The sequence below is a fragment of the Saccostrea cucullata genome, unplaced genomic scaffold, assembly GCF_032062105.1.
Source record: "Saccostrea cucullata isolate Sc308-1 unplaced genomic scaffold, CSIRO_AGI_Scuc_v1 ctg269, whole genome shotgun sequence".
NCBI classification, from domain to species: Eukaryota; Metazoa; Mollusca; class Bivalvia; order Ostreida; family Ostreidae; genus Saccostrea; species Saccostrea cuccullata.
The window spans coordinates 344745-364796 of record NW_026935187.1 but is presented as its reverse complement, the minus strand read 5'-3'; the positions used below and the strand labels follow the sequence as shown (position 1 = coordinate 364796).

Genomic DNA, 20052 nt, shown 5'->3' with positions numbered 1-20052 from the left:
TAAAGTTTATTAAAATTAAGTTAGCTTTTTTCCGAATAGTCAAAATTGTTAAGTCATTTTTTTCAAATTTTCTATATTTTACTAATTTCAAATTTTACTGAATGACTTCTCTGCATGTTTTACATGTTTTTAAATTTAAAATATTAAAATGAGTTTCTGCACAATTATGCATAATAATGCTGAATAATATAAGAATCGCCCTTATTTTCAGAAAATAATGTATTATATTATCATTAAATTAATGTAGATTTTTCTTCAATACATATGCTAGAATTGCTTTGATAAAGTAAGAAACTCGTCATTTATACAGCAAAATTCCATTATAACTTGCATTCAGACTTGCATATAATTTTTCTATCTCCAATTTAATTTGATTAATTTGATAAGTGTATACCTTAAGTTCAAACAATTTCATAAACGGGACGTGATTTTAACAAATAAGTTGATACTACGAGGATTTTCAAATTCTCCTTTCAAGTCGATGTTCTGCAAATTGTTTTTGTCTGTTTTTAATTAAATTGAGCTTGGTTCTTTTGTACAAATTCTTTGTCGGGGCATTTTATCAATACTGAACTTCTACGGTTTTCCAGTTTACCCGATCATTCCAAGGAGCAAACAGCGTGTGTTCGGTACAGAAGGGATGCTTGTTACTCAAGGGCACCTGATTCTAAAGAGATCCGTGTTGGCTCTGCTCATTATTTGTTATTGTTCATAGGACTTTTCCAAATAATTTTTACAACTTTGACCTTCATTTCAAGGTTTTACATCCATCAACATCCGAGCTTTAAGAACCTATCTAATGTAATCAACTATTAACAATATTCCAGTGCTTTATTATTCAATTATAAGAAGAAGAAATATTCAATAATTATGTTTATGTAAGTTTTGTACAATACCTGCTTTGACCAATTGACCTAAGTTCGATAGATATTTTATGACACTTCTATAACTTAAAGATGGGAGATCAAAGTCATTCAAATCAAGAGTTCTGGGGTTTTGACCAGGAAACGCATAAATTCATATGCCTTGACCTTTACTGTATGACTTATCACTATGAACCTGTAACTATATGTAGTATTGTAGCCAATAGAATGCCATGATCTTTTGAATATGACTTATCACATTTGAACCTGTTCCTATTATGTAGTATGATGTATTTTAATCAATCTTCTTCCTATGGAGAGGGCTTATATAGGATATTCCTTCTATCCAATTCATTTATGTATTTATTACGTAATAAAATATGTTGAAATCAAACAATATGACATTTAGTCTTCATATATACCATTTATTTGTGTTTGTAAGTATCTTACAACTTATTCGATACTCAAGACCATGCAACAGTCTGTAAAACGCAATTTATTGCTTTGTGTTTAATATGCCTTTTCAGCTTTGTAAAAATGTGAGGTATATACCGTATAAGTTGAAATTTTAGCGAGACGCAAATTTAGCCTTAAAAGTGGGTAGTTTATTTTTAGCGAGAAGTAATTTCAGCGATATCAAAAAGCTCACTATAGAAACTATTACAACTAAAACGCAATTAATTTTAGCGATCTCGGTACCCTCGCTAATAATGCCAAAATTAAATCCTCGCTAAAATTTCTGCTTATACGGTATATACATGTGTTTCATTCTTTAACTTTAGATATATTAATTATATGGAGATAACGAACAGTATTCAAGATTAAAAGTCCAAAAAACAATACAAAATAGAAGCAGAGCAAACACGGACCACCAACGGAGGTGGGATCAGATTCCATGGAGGAGTGAGCATCCCCTGCCGACCAGTCAAACCTGCCGTATTTAAGGATTCCGGGAATTTAATTGGGATACTTTCTCCTTGAAGAAAACAGTACTATCGAATATCTGTTTAAGAAAAAAAAGTTTCCAAAAAACCTTGAAAATTACCTTTACAAAAATGCAAATATAAAAGAAGTGAGTTAAGATCAGTGTATAATGATTTCTCTGAAAGAAAATTAAAAAAGACAATAATTATCGGTAGTTATGAATCTGAATATCATTTATTTAGATTAATTTATAATCAAAGATGTACATTGACTTCGGAAACATTCATCATTGTTTCGGAGAAAGAACAATCATCTTCCTGTGAATTCATTTCATGATTGACAATTAAGACAATAATTTTACATTCAAAAACCCAAAAGCTGTATAATTAAATAAACAAAACAGCTGAAATTGATGACCCTAAAGTGTATGCTCTATTTAATTATTCATGTGAATTATCGTTTAATTGTGATAAGTTAATAATTAACAAAAACCACAAATCTGCCATCTTGTACATAAAGAACACGTGGTAATAATGGTCTTTGACAATGCGGCTTGTTTGCAGATCGTGATTGCACTACCGGTAACATCTTTAAAGTGTAAATCGTCCGATATATATTTTTAGCTCCGTTTACTTTATTGGTAACATTACCATAATGCTTAGGCTATGCATTCAAATTTTTGCTCAAAGAGTAGTTTAACATGATGTGACTTTAATGTAATTTGAATTCGAAATGCAATACGTTTTATGGTGTTGTGATATGCTCCGACAGAACTTAATAGTTCTGACTGATTTTGATAGGTGGAATGAAGGCTCTGATAGTTTACAATGCTAATAAATGGACAAAACCTAACGAATAACTTTCATAGGTACAGAATAGATGCATGGAATACAAAAATAATCTTGTTTTTAGTATGGTTTGTTGAAAATTATATTTCAAAATTTATTCATTGTCAGATTTATGTTAAGGTAGTCCGATCCTCAGTTCATATATTTCAGGAGTTGGGTAATTGAAAATGCTCACAAATACATCATATCATGCTTATCATCCTTATAAACATGGGAGTGAAACAGGTCAAATTTTTACAAGAGCATTTCTAAGACTTCAAAGAATCTTTTTAGAGTCACCTTGATGCTACTAATTCTTTCTCTCTGATTCTTTATATAACCATGCTTTCATATCTTAAAAAATAAACCAAGATTGATTGGTAAAAATGTAATATCAATAAAATATGTGTACGTGATTTATTATAGAGTTAATATATTCACATTCCCTGATTTCTTTCAATTACGTCAAAATTTTTCGATGAATGATGGAAACAGAGTTGTGTGAGGCTGAACAGAGATAATCGTAGAATTGTGACGTCACGGATGTTCAAAGTTCAAAGATCTACTGATTGATTATGACCTTTCCCATTCTTATTTTAAAACGTCATTGTATTGATCAAAACACTCTTTATGCAATAGAGCTTTTTACCATTCCTTAAAATACTTCATTGCACCATGTATCTTTCTCGAATACGGTATTGGCCTTTTGTTGACATGTCTTCCAAAGCAACGTTAACAACCAAAGCCAAGTACAGAGGATTAAGAGAAAATAAGATGATGCTCATACAAATAAAATAATTGTTTAATAGATATATTTGTTTTTTTTTCAATTGTTGAAAAAAATATTTTGTTAAAAGGAAAGAAAATCTCGAAACATTAACTGGAACAGTTAACCTGAATGATAAATGTAAATTAAACGTTTCGTTTTAAGAATTTTAACATCTGTTGTGAAGTCAATTGCAATTTGTTGAATAGTTGAATAATTATTTGAATAAAATTTTTGCATATCACATGCCAATTTTATTCAAATTGCATACTTCCAAGACTTAATGAAAGAAAAAAGATATACTTTGATGTTTGCCTTTTCCTATTCTGCTGACTACGATAAATATGGACAAGTAGAAATTCTTATACCTGAGGGATCTAGAAATATAGGTGTTTTCTTGAGTAAACTAGTAGAAAATTTGCCTGGCCAAAAAATAATCATTGATTACTAATCATATTTACATTTTGATTCTATACCTTAAAGACATTATGAATATTTTTTACATTTATAATTCTAAATTTATATAATTATTATAATCAAATTTTTATATTCTATATAAAAAGATAAATCAAAATATTGTTATCTCCTTATAAAGAAATCAGGTTTGATTAATTATACTTTAAGGTGAAAACAAATCTCCCAAAGCGCACTAAAATGTTTTGATATATAAACATGAAGAAATGAATAATTATCTTTAAGAATCTGTTAAACATGCAGCAAATTTCTTCATAATTAAATCGTGATTTGTCACACCCAACTTAATAAATAGCTATAACATAATCCCCATGAGATCACCCTTACTTGTCCATGATACGTCAATATAAAAAATAATACTAGTATTCAAAATGCAAAATTGGGAAATTTCGCGATCACAGTGACAAAAAAAATAAATCTTCTATAGACTGATAAACAACGCAGATCTGTGCTAAAATTGAGAGTGTCATGCATCAATAGATTTTGAATGAAGTCGAGCGTGCAATATGACCGTTAGCTGTCAAACCAGACACATATAAAGAGCCTCAACAACCGGTGTCTTGATTAATAAATCCCTAACTTATTTACTAGGTTGGTAAATCCAGGGAAAATTCTATAGAATCTTTAATTTGATATTGCATCCTTTTTATCACTGGACTTTTGAAAAAAAGGTAAGACCTTTTTAAGTGTAATTTTCTTGTAATATTTTTTTCTGAATGGCATAAAAGCTGTTCATAATAGCTTGCCGCTTTTAGTGATTTACATTTAAACGTGACAGCAACAGACTTTGGATTTGATTTGTTACTAATAGAAAATTATTTTTGCAAAAGCAATTTTCTCGCTTATGTCTCAAGAATACATGTATCGTAAGATTTAGTCAATTAAAACTCATTTCTTCAATATCATATATTTATTAAGCTTATAGTTCTACAGATCTAGATTTGATGATATACAACATCATGGCTGAATTAACATGCATTTTTCTTTCTAGAGAAAAAAATGTCTTTGCCATTGCGAGGAATTATTTTCTGTCAAGTTTGCATATGGATGGTAGAATCAGCACCCTCTTTGTCTAAGATAGAAGGAGTAATAACCCCGGATGAATCGGTTCAGTCCCTAACCAACAACATTGGAAACAGCATCTACACTGGAATGGCTGAAGCTTCCTTAGCAGATCCAACCGCCACTGACCTACTTAACAAACGCAAAGGAGGATACACAGACGTCTCAGGCGCTGGGGACTTTTCTGTTACTAACACTATTACATCTTCCAAGGATAGTAATGTAAATAGGTTTGATCAGACAAGTCCAACAATCAATGAAGTAAAGCCAACTGTGAAAGCAATGAAAGCATTCAAAAAGCAAAAGAAGCCCACAAAAGGAACACTTTCAAAGAAATCAGAAAGGAATAATCCTAAGATGTCCGAAAACACACTTTTGGAAACATTTACGACAACCACGATGTCCTCTGTTTTGGATGGCGAAACATCGGATCCATTCTTCGACAGTTTTGATAATTTCGAAACAACAACCCCATTTGGTGGTCTTACCACTACTCCACTTGTTACAACAACTCTACCACCTCTTAGACCATTGGATAATAAAGGTCCACCAACGACTACCTTTACACGTAAGTAAAATGATATTTTCATATTCCCCCTAATTGTACCTTTCCTTGAATTCTTTCTTATATCTTCTCCTTTGCACCAAAAAAGCACAACAATTACACTTTTAATCACATACATCTAAAATTATTCTTATAATTCACAATATCTGTCTGTCTTTCTACAGCATGTTCAGCAAATATTCGAGCTAATCCAAAGAACAGGAATATATATTCCTATTTATCTGGCCCTTGGTCTGGATATTTTATTCGATGTCCGGCAGGACTTGAATTCCGCGAAGACAGATGTCGTTGTGACTGGCCCTTAATGGAAGCTGTAGAAAACTGTTCGTGTTGCAAATCTGGTGTTATGAAACACGAAAAGCATAGAAACATGTTCAAACGTCTGATTAATGGCCAGTGGGTTGATGAAGTTTGTCAATCTCACACCATGGTCTGGGATGATACAGAGTGCAAGTGTGTCTGGGATGCTAACAAACCAGGGAGGGAAATCGTGCCAGTGGATAAACCAACTAAATATTATCCTAGATGTAAGTATTGTGTTTTAGAATGTCATTTACTTCGTATAAAAATCTTGAAAGAAGGATATGATAATGAAAGCATTATTTTTGCACAGAAACAAATGTGCCTTTTCCTTTTTTAATTATGTTTTTTCGTATGAATTAGTACCTGAAATAAATTCAAACAGAATGTGATGAAATGTAAAAAATTTGAATGTGGTAGTCATTAACATAATCACTCAATAAATATAGATTTTAAAGAATTTGCTCTAATAACCTATTAACAAACAGCAAACAAATCAACGGATAAGGTCAAAACAAACTTTAGATCTGACATTTAAAACATTATCATATTTTTGAACATTGTAAATCATTGAGAAATATCATCATGCTTGCTTTCGAAGAAATGTTTGCTGTTGATTCGTGTTAATTTATGCATAGTGTGGCAACTGCGGTCAATAACATTTTTTTCCTCAAAATATCTTATGAAGTATTTCAAAAAAGTGTTCTTTCTGCATCCTGAAACCACAATGAGCAATACTCCTTTCCTGTTAAAAAATATCTACGAAGTATTTCAAAAAAAATGTTCTTTATGCATTTTAAAACCACAATGAGCAGTATTCCTTTCCTGTAAAAAACAGAACAGTTTGTTAACAGTTATCTTTATATTTTTGTTTTCCAGATAATGAACGATGTGTTACGCTGCTAAACATGACCCTTGACAAAGAATTGAAAGATGAAGACGGAAAACACATAACTGGAACCAGAAAAATACACAGTCGGCGATTTAAGGCCATCAAAGGAGCCGTCAACAAGGCCATGTTGTTTGTATATACCCCATTTGAACTACAGTCTTTCAAAGGAAACAGTTTGGAAAGGAACATCTACATCAGCTTTAACTTTAAGCCTGTGGTACAGAATGCCAAGAAGGTCACACTGTTTTCAAATGGTTGTAAAGCATACGAAGCAATCGAACAAAAACTGCCACCATCTATCGAAATCAATTTCTTCCCACATAACGAAACTATGGAATTCATCTTCAAGACTGAATCCAAATCATTGAGCATCTACAGGAAACCAAGAAGGGTAAGTGATGGATTATTTTGAAATTTTCCATTCTTTCTACTTTAAAAGTTTCTGGTATAAGAAATGTAAAACAGTCAAAGATTAAAACAAAGTAAATAAAAAAGCATCCAGTTGCCCCTATTTCTTAATTAACAGTATATGGGTATTTTCTCCTTGTAGGACCCATATGACTGGTACAGAGTTAGAATGTATCTACAGGACAAAGTTCTAACAATTATTATCAACAACGAAGTTCTCTACAATTCAAATGGTTTGAATGGTAAGTTGTCTAATTCCTTTTCAGTTCGGTGTTCTGTTTTTCTTTTGTATATGGAATTATTGTTTCACATTGTATTCCTCTCTATTGTATTTACAATCTTTGTATAATATTTTATAGGTAAAATTATTAGCACCAACTGCAACTTAATGGTTGGCGGATCTCCATTTAACAGTGAGCAGAAATATATCGGATACATGGACGAGGTACCTTTTTTCCCAAAAGTTTTTGCAGTGCAATATGTTTTCTACTAAACAAAACTTTTACATTTACCATAGCTAGATATTAATTTAATCGTGCTGTTCCTAAAATATGTCCTCTTTTATATTTCAGATTTTAATAGTTAAGCAGTGTCCATATGCCAAAAAGAATAACCTTGGACCTCAAGCTGGCTGAAAGATCTCCTCCAGTGCGTGAACGATATCAAACCCCCCATTTGATACCATTTTGCTGTGATTTCACAGTTTCATACCTCTGGATTTTAATGAGGTTTTTGATTTACAAAGTTCTGTCTCGTTTTTCTAATTCTGAATACGGAAACAGAATTTTTAATTGGTTCTTTTACCTCAAGGCTTGCATGACCTTTGATATTCCAGAAACCGATTCTGGAAAAAATTGAAATGAATTTCAAAATCTTCAGTGCATGTAAGAACAATCTGTGGTGAAGAATGCCTGACATTTGAGAAATCCATACATGTTTCATGAATAATTTGTAAAACATCATATCATTATATGTTAATGTTGTATTTCTTATGCTGTTGTAATTGCTAAATTATTCATTGCTTTTTTTTCTGTTATGTAATTTTAAAAACTTTTTTCAACCGTTCGCTCCTAGAAATCATTTTAAATATAGGTTCTGAGTTGTCCATTTTATCCCATTAATTCCAATCTAGGCACGAACATGGCATAATTTGAATAAATGGTAATATAAGAGAATTGTTTTAGCAGTATTATATTAATAAGCTTCAATTATCCAACTTATTGATTGACAGTCCTCAAAATTCAGAATGCTATATTCTCAACACGCTGAATAACCTTTTATGGTGGTTGACGTGCATTCACGTTTAGAATACTTATATATTTAGCCATAATTCTTTCTTTGAATTTCATGATTAAAATATAAGTAATCATTTTGTTGTCACGTTACATTTAAAAGAGAAAAAAAGTTCGAGAGAATAGTTCTTTCCTTGACCCCTTGCAGCAGTGAAGGAGATATTAATGTGTCTCAGTGACATATTTGTTTTACGATTTACTTTTTCTAGCTTGACAGGCCACTACATGTATAATATCATGCCGTTCTATATTTGTCAACAACTTAATGTATTTATGGAGTTTTCTGTGTATTAGAGAAAGAGACAAACCCCGTTATTAGTATAACAAGATTGTTGTACTGTGTACATATAAGAAATTATTTATTTATTTTCATCAATAAGCAGAATTGCATGTAGAAAACAAAAACAAGGTACTTTATGAATATTTAGAAAGATCACGTTCTACTTGTATGTGACTTTTCCAGTGTTGTATTGTGATACGAACGTCATATTTTGTTAATTTATTTTACTTGTTATATTTGACAAATAAGAATTATGTATATAGTGCTTGAACATTTCTGTGATACAAATATAAAAACCATGTACAATAAAAAAATGCTAATTCTATGTTTGTTCATGGTAGTTTATGAGAGTGAATGACAAGTTTTGGTAACAATATCCCAAAATATTTTTGCTTTGTTAACGTTTCTTGAAGAAATTTCACCTATATTAAGACGATATTTGAAGTCTGCAACTTTAGACCTGAACTAACTGCCTTTGAGCAGAAAGGTTTCTTTTTTGCCAGCATCTACCACGGCATGAAATATCTGTTTATATACACAGTCTATTATTAAGATCTAGCTCCATATCATACAATGAATTCAAACTCGCCAAAATATTGTAACTTTAAGAGTTCTTATTTACAGGACCTTAAATGCTACAGACCTATTTTCATACAAACATTAAAACATTATTCGCAGACATGTCTACAAAAATTATAAAAAATTACACAGTTGTGTCCCGAAATTCACAGGGCGTAATTTGGATCGTTAATTTTAATTATATGTTCTATAAATCAAACACTAAATATATAGGCCTACATTATACATAAGAAACAATACAAAGCACTATAAAGAACGACTTCATAAAATTACGATCCCTATCGTGTATTTTTTTTTAAATAAAACTATGGAAAGTTTACTTGCACTTGGTAGCACTCAGGTTCCTCCAGATCAGCAACTTCTTTAATAAAAATGTATATTTTCTTTTGTAACAATTATTTACCTGCATATAATGCCATGTTCACACGGAGAGTTTAATTCGAATGAAACGTAAGTTACTGCGAATTAGATTCGCTTAGCGTTCACACGGAGAATTTAATGCGAATTAGTTTAATTCGAATTAATTTACTGCACATTAAATTACTTCGCATTAACTCCGTGTGAATGCTTAGCAAAGCTAATTCGAATTAAATTTTGAAAGGCCTGAAGGTCACAGGACACATGTTGGTGGTTAGATATAGTAATCTGTGCTTTTGGTTCAAAAATCGACGAAAAGTCTGTTAATCACTAAATGTATACCTGGCCTGGGGGTCATAAAACGGGTTCACTTTTGATCTCAGTCTCACTTATACCAAAGGAATATTAAGGGGAAAAGTGAGACTGAGATCAAAAGTAAGCTCGTCTAAGTTTTATGCCCCCTCCCCCTAGGCCAGTAGTCACTATGATTATTATATCAAATGGATGGCTCTGCATACATGACGTGATTTGCAATTGACGTCATAATAGACTTTCTGAATAGCCTTTTTGTAGAAATAAAATTTTATTCGGATTAATTTACTTCGCTTTAGCTCTCGTGTGAACGGAATTTAATTTGCATTATTTTAATTCGCATTTGATTATTTCGCTTTAATTTACTACGAATTAAGCTCTCCGTGTTAACTGGGCATTAACATAATCACTTGTCTTGATACAGTAAACTATGAGATAAAACAAACTTTGTGTTCTTAACAAAGCTTTAATTCAAACTTTACTGGATCAATATCATAAACAAAATACAAGAAACATGAGAAAATCGTTTATATACATTTTTTTTTGTTTTATCTTCAAGTATTTCTTTAAAATGAAGGACTGGAGTATCAATTGAATTGCAATCAATAAAACATGATTTTGCGAGGAACCATATGACGAACTAAAAGTGCATTAAAATAATAGTCAATATTACATACCTACTATGTACAAAAAAAAATGATTTAAGACATGTATGCATTAAACCATTAATCATTTCAAGATTGTTTAACTCTTATTCGCAGCTAAATGCTATGACACATCAACAATATTATGCACGAAGAATTTCAAATAGGGCAATCTTTGAATCATCACATGTTTTTATGAACAAAATTAGGTACATTTTTTTAATCTCTTCATTCTTTTATGAGATATCCCACGAACAGTTTCTTGCCTAGATATTTGCAGATACAATATTCTTAAAAACAACAACTGAACAATCAAAAATTGAAAATTTCATAATATTTACCTTCATATTACAATTTTTCTCTGTTTCTTCAATCATAAAACTGTTTGATAATATTATCTACCGATATTTAAGTATAAACCTCAAAGTATTTTCAAGAAAATGTGTTTGATAATATTATCAAACGATATTCAAGTATGAACTTCAACGTAAAAGCAATGTGTAACTATTAAAAGAATCCCCTAAGCTGTTGCAGGGCAAATGGACTATTTTTCATAATAAGTGAGTTTTTTTTCACACAGTATTCAATTCACAAGGAAGTCTCTCTGAGATCCCCCGAAGTGCTCCTTCATCAATCATTATTTTACAATAGACACAAATGTCAATTATTGTATATAAAGTGATCAATAAAATATCAAAAACTGATGTATTTACAATAATGTACACACGACCAGCACAGAAATCAAAATAATTACTGGCTGTTCCAACGAGTTGTCCTGATTTTCAAATAAAAAGATACATCATTAATTGTCAGAAAATTCTAGTAATTTATCCTTATAAATTTCAATCAAATAAACATAAGTTTAAAGTACGTATGAACGAATTATGTTATAACTAAATAAACATAAGGTTAAGGTACGTGTGAAGGTATTTTACTCTTTGGTATTTTATATAAAAAAGAGCCGTCTGACTCAAATCAGCTTAAATACAAGTCACAAGGACGTGGTACTCTAAGGACTAGATTTGAGCCTTTAGTATCCTTATTCGCTCGTCGAGTTCTTTCCATGCATAAAGCATGACCTTTACTATGGAAATAATCTGTCTCAATGTATGAAGGTAAATAAATATATAAGAGTTTTTATGTCTGAATTCTGCTTCTTTTGCGCTTCCGTTTTTGTAACGTTGTTGAATTCCGGACAAGATAATCAGTGTATACACCGTCAATTAAACGTCGGCCATTTTTCTGCACCATCCAACAGGACACATAAGAGTTTGTTGCTAAATTGACTCTTCTACCAAGTAAAGCTGTTACTCTGCGCATGCGTTTTATGTTTCCTTCTACTTTCAGTTTCCCTCTGGTTTTACCACTCTTTGACTTTTTCTTCTTTTCTAACGATATTCGTCTGTAAATGAATTGCCCTAAAATAAAAAAAAAAAGAAAAGTGTATTTTTCAACACTTTATACATACAGATTTTTTTTTAATAGAAAAATGTTCTTTTTGGCATTATAAAACAACTGCTTCCTTTATAAAAATGGAGACCGGTGGCTGTGAGGTACATGTATCTTCACATTTTACATTTACTGGTAAATCATTAAGGTAGAAAAAATCTACAACACCTACTGAATATATTCTTCAAAGGAAGTAACATATCGATATATGACACTGAATGTTAAAAATCACTAAGTTAACGAAATGCACAAGTTTAGTTTCAACTGCTGATTTCTTTTTAAAACTAAAAAAAATTGTTTTACAAATGCGCAATACAATATAAGCATTGATAAATTAAGCATCTGCATTTTTAAAAAAAATTCACATCTTAAAAGATAATATACAATTATGTTCACTTTTATAATTCGATAAATTTAATGATATAAAAATAAAAAAATAAGGAGATATGTCTACCTAATAATCCATGTGTATACCAAGAAAATCCCCTATCGTCAACAATGTAGAAACCGAGGAAGTTGATTTGCCCCATCTCCAATTGTCTTTTTGTCCTCATATGGCGGACAATCAACAAAGTGATTTTATGAGGAAACATAATGGCGATCATTTTTCCTGTCCCATCTGTAACAAGCTTTGTCTTGTGAACAGTGATGGTCTGTGCTGGTTGCCATTTGTAAATATGTTCATTCACCTTCCAGCCGCTAGGCGAAACATTTATAACAGAACGATCTCCGGATATTGTTACTTCTCCGAAATAGGTTTTAACTTTTGACTTGTCGTTTGTAGTTCTATTTCGGTGATTGGAGGAAGTTGTATTAGAACCGTTGTCATCTGTTGTTGCAACCTTAGCATTTACGATAATCCCTGAAACAAGCAAGCAAAAGTCTTATTCAGAGTAAAGAACAGTCCACATTCGGTGATTCCACATTGTAACTGCAGAAAGTACTATTGATAAGTAATATTGTAAACGCAATTCTTATCCAGGATTCCTAAATCAATTCTGAGTTGAGGTAACACCATATACGAGGGTTGATCCAAAAGTTCGTGGAATTTCTTTCTAAAATTTTATCGTGATTTGATGAAAGCAAATAATATGCATATTTATAATAAAGAGTCATAATGTAACAATATTGGAAAATTTCACTACGTTCTAATTACCAATAAGGTCACACGAGCTTTCTGAAAAGGAATAGTTGTGAAACCCGGGGGAGACTTCGACGTTACGTCCAATTTGACATGTCATGTCACGTTATAGAAGCATCTCACCCTAATGTCCAAATCGAATACCTAATTCTACAATATGCTGCCATTTTCTAATTTTTTTTCTCACGAAAAGCCTGGGTATCCTCTTGCATCAACAGATCTTCATTTTTCACTCATACATCAAAATAATCTCCATCTTTCCATATGATGTTCCAATTTCAGTAGCAATGTTTGGAACAGTACGTCAGCCGACAACGTTCATTAACGTGTTTAAGTTGTCAAGGGGGATAAACACTTTAAACAGAACCCTCAAAAGGCAGCCACACCTTTATGCAACGTCTATGGAAGTTCTATTTTCCTTGATTTTTTACGCATTTGGAAAACCAGTAATCAAATGCATTTTCCCCCAGCCTTTGTCAATAATATACGCGTTTAAGATACAGTGATCCCGGGATTTTCACAAAACATATGACTTGGTCGAAATTTGACGTTGTCTAACAACCTAGAGATGAACAATAAATTATCAATTAATAAACTAAATATCCAGCAAAATTGGTAAAACTCTCAGAAAAGGTTTATAAAAGATCAAGCAATCGTAATAATGACATAATTTTCGTTGTCTATAACACATAGGGCGGTTTTCTTCTCATTTCAAGTATAAAGAATTAAACTGATAAAAATGCGTTGATGTCTCCCCCGCATTGCCAAACATCCGTTTCTATGGCAACTGTCATAGAGTTACTATCACAAATATTTAAAATATTTTTTATTTAAAATATTCAACAAGTGTCTATATTTTCATTTGTAATTTTCAAGCAATTTCACTTGTAAATAGATAAAATATGAAGAAATTCCATGAACGTTTGGATCAACCCTCGTAGTTGTCGAATCTCTAATCCATTTGTGGACTCGATGTAATTATATTGTTCTATTAATAAAATGTTTCTATTTTACTTTTCAATCGTCAACTTCCCTTATTTATGCAGCAATTCAATACATCTTCATCCTCTGCACCTGGATTAACATCTTTCAGTTGATTCGATGCACAAGAAAATACTCTACATATGGACAATTTCTAAAATAAGTTCAGTTATTGACAAACAAGTTGATGAACAAGAAAATTAGCAGTTTTGTTTCAAGTCACATTTTCGTAAGTTCCAAGGTCGATACAACGACCATTTCATCAAATACAAATTATCATTAAGTAAAATGCTGACTGACGATTTTCATACTAATTGTTAGGCCATTAGTTATACACTGAATTGCCGATGGATTTTCCGTTATTCGACATGTGTGACCAAACGACAGGGGATACTCACTCCTCCATGACACCTAATTCCATCCCTAGTGTTTTGGAGGTCCGCGTTTGCTCTGCTCCAATTTTGTATTGTTTAATTGAGTTTTGAGCTTGAATACTTCTCTTTATCTCCATATATTTCTATTTTATACTGAATAACATGCAGTGCAGGATAACAATGGATTAGGAGGAAATGTTGTTAGATATCATTCAGTAAATAAATCAGATATGTATGAGACATATATGATGTACTATACAAGTATTTATGTGAGGTGTTTCATTGTGGCCTCCCTATAAAAGTGTGAAAAAAAAATAATGATGTAATAATAATTTAGAACTGCAAATTAAAATAAAAGAAATTAGTTAATAAATCATCTTTAAAAATCCGCTCAGTTCATATCTAAAACCTATGAGGCATACAATTAAAAACTGTTAAAGAATTCAAATTTTATAATTAACTCTTCAAATTAATATAAAAAAATAAATGTTTTATAATTCAATTCTCATGCACGTGGTCTTGCAAATTGTTGCCAATGTTATATTTAACATCTCACAAAGCTAATTAAAAAGTAGAGATTTTTTATTGAAATAGTTGAATGAAATATTTGTCTGTACGTTTGTCATTGATTGATTCTGTTTGATTTATTAACTGTCTGCAATAACTTAAAAATATTTGAAGGATTGTCCTATCGTAAGGCGCTTTAAATCGTCTAAAATCGTACTAGCTGACCTTTTTGTATATGAGTACAGTTACATTTCAAATATGGTTTACAATTACATGATAATTTAAATAAACCCTGATTCTAGATCTAAAAGCACATTTCATTATGATAGTATTCCAATTTGAAGTTAAAGTAGACTTGTAAAAGGAAGACATTCGGGATTTTTAAAAATATTTTGTTAGTCGTTTTAAAAATAAGTTGTATATATATTTAAAACTAAGAAAACAAATAATTTCATTTCTGCAGGCTTTGTAGATTTAAAATAAAAATTGACTTTCATCAATAATAATACAGCTGTACAAGATTTTATTCAATAATGCTTTGACATGTCAAATTTTAATGACATTTGTAAGATTACGACAATATATATCTTTTTCTTGTTATTATTTCAAATTAGAAATATGTTCCAAGTAACTAACAACAGGTCCTTCGTTAAAGATCAATAACAAAATGTATTCACATCTAACCATCAATTACATACTTTATCCTATTCTATATTCTCTCTTGTCTTAAACGAAAACGTTGCTCAAACGTTCTCATAAAATATAAAATAAGGATTGTTGTAGTACGTCATGGGGCAGAATTTTTAAGATCAAATTAATATAAACAAATATCTGATCAATTAAACATTCTTTTAGTGATGAAAACGGGGTTCAAACAGTGGAAAACGCCTGACTTGATATATAATACATTAATATTAAGAAATTTGTTTGACATTAGCTCCTAACTAATCATTAAGAAACGAGAAGCTTTTGAGTGCAAGTGGCATGTGCTTGATTCAACAAGTATTGTGTCAAATTTCTATTCGGAAAAAATGATCTTATTATGCAATATTAATGACATTCACATCAAATGCTCTTAGATACAAGATCTATAAGTGAATTTACAATTGCTACGAATCCTATGTCATTAAGTGCAGAACTTGAAAAGGAAAGTTTGTATAATTTCAAAGTAGGGAAATTGGATGATACATGTATAAAGCATAGGTACAGTGATTTAAGCTAGAGTAAAATAATTTTTTTATTTGTTGAAATTATTGTTGAAGATTAACACATATAAAACAAAACTATAATAACATGACTCTATAAGTGTATGAATGGATATACAACGTCCGTTTTGTATATGCTCTTGACATTATGTATGATAAATAATAATTTATAAATGCAGATAAGTTTTGACCTTGCCCCTAGAGTACTTATTTCTTTTGATGACGCTCAATTCGTCCTAGATTTAATGAGAGCTTAGGTCATTAGCAAGTTGTAAACATCCTTGAAGATATTTTGTAATTTTCATTTCATCACATTCTGTTCGTTTCATCTTTCACAATATTTAATTAACAACAAAGTAAAAGTTGAATTAATTGAGTACAACTTAGTGTTTTGCTTACATCGTTAGTAAAGGATTCATACAATTACTTCGTAACTATGTGATACGATTCATGAAGCAGATATAATTAATAACATAGATAACACGAAGAGAGTTTCAAATGTAGGCCATACTTTAAATAGTGAAAGACAGATTATAATTAGTGTACTAACAATAGTCAGAATGACTTACATAGATCTATTTCCTACACAGTCACTATCTTTTTCATGATTGATTGGCAAAGCTAGCACGAACTAAGGTTAATTGAATGTTTCAAGAAATTGTTCATGCTATGAAACACAAGTTCTATATTTGGAAAGAGGTTTAAACATGGTTAACAAGAACATAAAATGGTCATTGTTCGTTATAAATAACTTTTGCATTTTGCAATCAGCATTTATTCTATTTACAAGAGAACACTACAAGCACAAGAAAAAATAAATTAAGAACATTTCACCCACATTTTTTCAATTAAGATATGACATTTTGTAAAGTTTGTATATCTTAAATTTTCATATACAACAATGTTCATATATGCTCTGATACGGGTGCAAGGAATGCATAAATTTTATACCTAGGCTAGCTTGCACCTTTCCTTATGAAAAGCAAATGATTAAAATGTTCTAATATTATCACCTTTAATGCATCTTTCTTTCAGACTTTCAGAATAATGCTGATTTTGCAACAGGGATGAAATAAACCAAGTTTTTGATAACGAATTAAGGCATTGTTCTAAAAGACTCGCCAAACACGGGCCAAAGAGGGACATTTTGCTAACTTGTCCTTTCTATTGCTTAGGGTAACTAATTCGGCATACAAAATTTGGAAATCTGTCAAACCTCCAATAGAATCTTTTCTGATAAGATTAACAAATAAATTGTGGATAATTTGTTTGTGTTCTGTGATCGGAGAAGCAAAAGAACCAATAAATTACCCAACCCCCAAATGTACCAACAAATTTCATAAATTTTCAGTTATACAAAAAGGGAGAGCAACGTTCTTATTCATAAAAGAAAAAGTAACAAATCTGGAAAATAAATGTAAAAATTAAGGGCATAGTATGTCATGTGATGTATAGAAAGGTGTGGAAATAAATTAAAGGAGTTTAAATTTTGCTTAGATTGCCCTGCTATATTTAATCTCAGTTTCTCTTCAGAGAAACTGATTATGATGGTTTCTGTCAGCATTAATAATGCCTCGAATCTTGTTGTATTTTCTTAATTTTCAACACACAATGTTGACAGGTTAATATAATAAGGCAGTGAAACTGATGACAAGCAATATACCTACCTGAAATCTCATCTTTTACGAGATTGTAAACATCACCGTCCGTTCCCATAACATCAAAACATACAGAGGAATCCAGCCCTTTGACTCGTACAATAAAATGGGGGTCGCTATCAACTGTAAAAAGAATTTGTTAGTTTTTTTACCTTTAAAAAAGTTAAAAGTAATATGAAATATAGTGTACTTTGGTATAAGAAAACCAATCCCTGACAGAAAGAGTTAGCAATGAATGAACACTAAGATGACATTATTAATTAAGAACCCTCTCTACACTGCACACCAAAGAGCTCTGATTCTATGGTATTTTTCTGCAGCTAGAGTGATCTGCCCTTAGATCTTAATTCCAATAAATAGAAATTTACAGTAAACTACTTAATCTGAAATCAATTAAAGTATTCTTTATATTTTAGAAGTCCAAGATAAGTATATTGAACACATTATTTACATGTATTTTCTCAATGAGACAATGTCATTTATATGTATTTTCTGAGGAAAAAGAACACTCATTTTTTCGCAAAGGATCTATTTATATAGTTTTGGAGAAAAAAGAAAAAAGATGTAACACATGAATTGTAGCACTGTTTGCGAAAGTATGGTAATAATGATGTATTGTTTATTTTTTTGTGCCAAAAATCTTTTTTAAACTAGAGTAAATTGTTTTGAATTGTTTAAAAAAAAATAAGTTCAGGTCCCACAATTACATTACTCAATTCTATAATGTTAAAAATATGCATTTTTTTTGAAATCACATGTGTTCATTTTTACAATAACATTTAAGGAATGTGCCAAAAATCTTTTTTAAACTTAAAAGATTATAAATGTAAACAATTTTAAAATATACTACAATGATACACAGCATAGTTTAGGTCCCACAATTTGTTACTTTATAGACAAAAGCAACCTTCAATTAATACCTATGTAGTATACATTTATTTTACTGAAAACTAATTCAAAGATGGACAAGCAGAGCATGAACTGCAAACATCACATAATGATACACAGCTTTTCTAAATATATGGAAAACAGCATGTATGTATACTACAAAAGGATGTTGTTGAACATTAAATTTTTGTCTATAATCTATAGACATATAAAAATATGATAACTTCTCTTAAGATAAATATTACTATTACATGATTAGCACTTTAAAAAAAATCCGACATATCTGTTCATTGTTTTTTTTTTTTACATTACCAAAGGAAGGCGAATTTCCAGCAAGAGCTAAACCTTTGCTTCCGGTTAAGGCGCTGCCCCACACTGAATGAGGACTATCGTTCAGACCGTAGTCCGCTGAAACAAATAGAACCAAATACATTAAGGCCATTTTCACACTTATATACATCAAATTAGAATCGTAATTCGAAAAAGAAATAACATAAAACAAGACAATTATCAATTGGAACAAAGGAAAAAAATATGCTAAAATAAACATAAACTATACAATAGCTAATCATTCAGCTCAACTATTACTAATATTGAATTAAAAAAAAGAAGAAGATAAAGTCTTAAGACTTAAAAGACCAAAATATGCCGAAACTAGGCAAAGTTACCAGTTAGACAAACATGCATCAATTAAAGTATTCTTTATATTTTAATCGCTATTTACATTATTTTCTCAATGAGAGTGATTTGATCCTGTGTTGTGTTTGATTGTTTAAAAAACAATGTCATTTATATGTATCTATACTGAGCTTTATTATATCATTATGGCGATAAGTTTTTATTTTTAATTTGATTTACGATTTTATAAATGTCGGGATCAAGTAAATGCATTAATATTATCTTCTTTTCTTAATGTATTATCCATAATTAAATTCATTTAAACGCTTTTGTCCCCTACTTCAAGCCCGTGATAATGCTTTCAAATGGTATTCAAAGACATTCCATATTTTCTTTTTCAAAGAAAAAGCTTAGAAAATAAATCTCACTTTATCTGATATGAAGAAATAAGCATTTTCCCGTTGTTCAGCTATACCATTTTAACCAAATTATTCTTTAGGAAACTCATATTTTAAATTTGAGATCTTAACACTGATGATATTAATTCCTACAATCATTTGATTTTTTTTTCTGGACTTGGGTTTATATATATCATACATTGTATCTAGGTTGCTGAAAAATAAACGAATTTAAAATTTTCAGGAAATATTATAACATATATTGCCAAAACATATAATACTTCTCTT

At 30.6% G+C, this 20052-nt stretch overlaps 2 protein-coding genes across 3 annotated transcripts in view; one reads left to right on the top strand and one right to left on the bottom strand.

Annotated features, from left to right (window-relative positions):
- Positions 1–4413: 4413 nt before the first annotated feature.
- LOC134242111 (uncharacterized) lies at positions 4414–8961 on the top strand. The gene is made up of 7 exons (XM_062724136.1): positions 4414–4525; positions 4848–5484; positions 5646–6008; positions 6661–7064; positions 7224–7323; positions 7441–7526; positions 7654–8961. The coding sequence occupies exons 2-7, from the start codon at positions 4854–4856 to the stop codon at positions 7714–7716; spliced, it is 1647 nt and encodes a 548-aa protein (XP_062580120.1). The 5' UTR covers positions 4414–4525; positions 4848–4853; the 3' UTR covers positions 7717–8961.
- Positions 8962–10056: 1095 nt separating this feature from the next.
- Positions 10057–20052, bottom strand: part of LOC134242109 (inter-alpha-trypsin inhibitor heavy chain H3-like) — a 36549-nt gene continuing 26553 nt past the window's right edge. The window contains exons 9-13 of one of the 2 annotated variants that reach the window (XR_009986805.1): positions 19061–19156; positions 17870–17983; positions 12449–12856; positions 11027–11963; positions 10057–10965 (exon numbers count right to left, since the gene is read on the bottom strand). Coding sequence is in view for 1 of the 2 variants with exons in the window: in XM_062724135.1 (XP_062580119.1) it covers positions 11683–11963; positions 12449–12856; positions 17870–17983; positions 19061–19156 (899 nt within the window). In the remaining variant the exon portion in view is untranslated. Of the gene's footprint in view, positions 11964–12448; positions 12857–17869; positions 17984–19060; positions 19157–20052 lie in introns of both variants that reach the window. The other variant, XM_062724135.1, reaches the window with a different exon arrangement.

What these genes read in the sequence shown, in the direction of transcription:
- LOC134242111 (XM_062724136.1), top strand. Translation starts at nt 4,854, where the DNA reads ATGTCTTTGCCATTGCGAGGAATTATTTTCTGTCAAGTTTGCATATGG. An exon ending in ACCAACGACTACCTTTACAC is followed by an intron (nt 5,485 to 5,645) that starts GTAAGTAAAATG and finishes GTCTTTCTACAG; the next exon opens with CATGTTCAGCAAATATTCGA. An exon ending in ATATCGGATACATGGACGAG is followed by an intron (nt 7,527 to 7,653) that starts GTACCTTTTTTC and finishes TTTATATTTCAG; the next exon opens with ATTTTAATAGTTAAGCAGTG.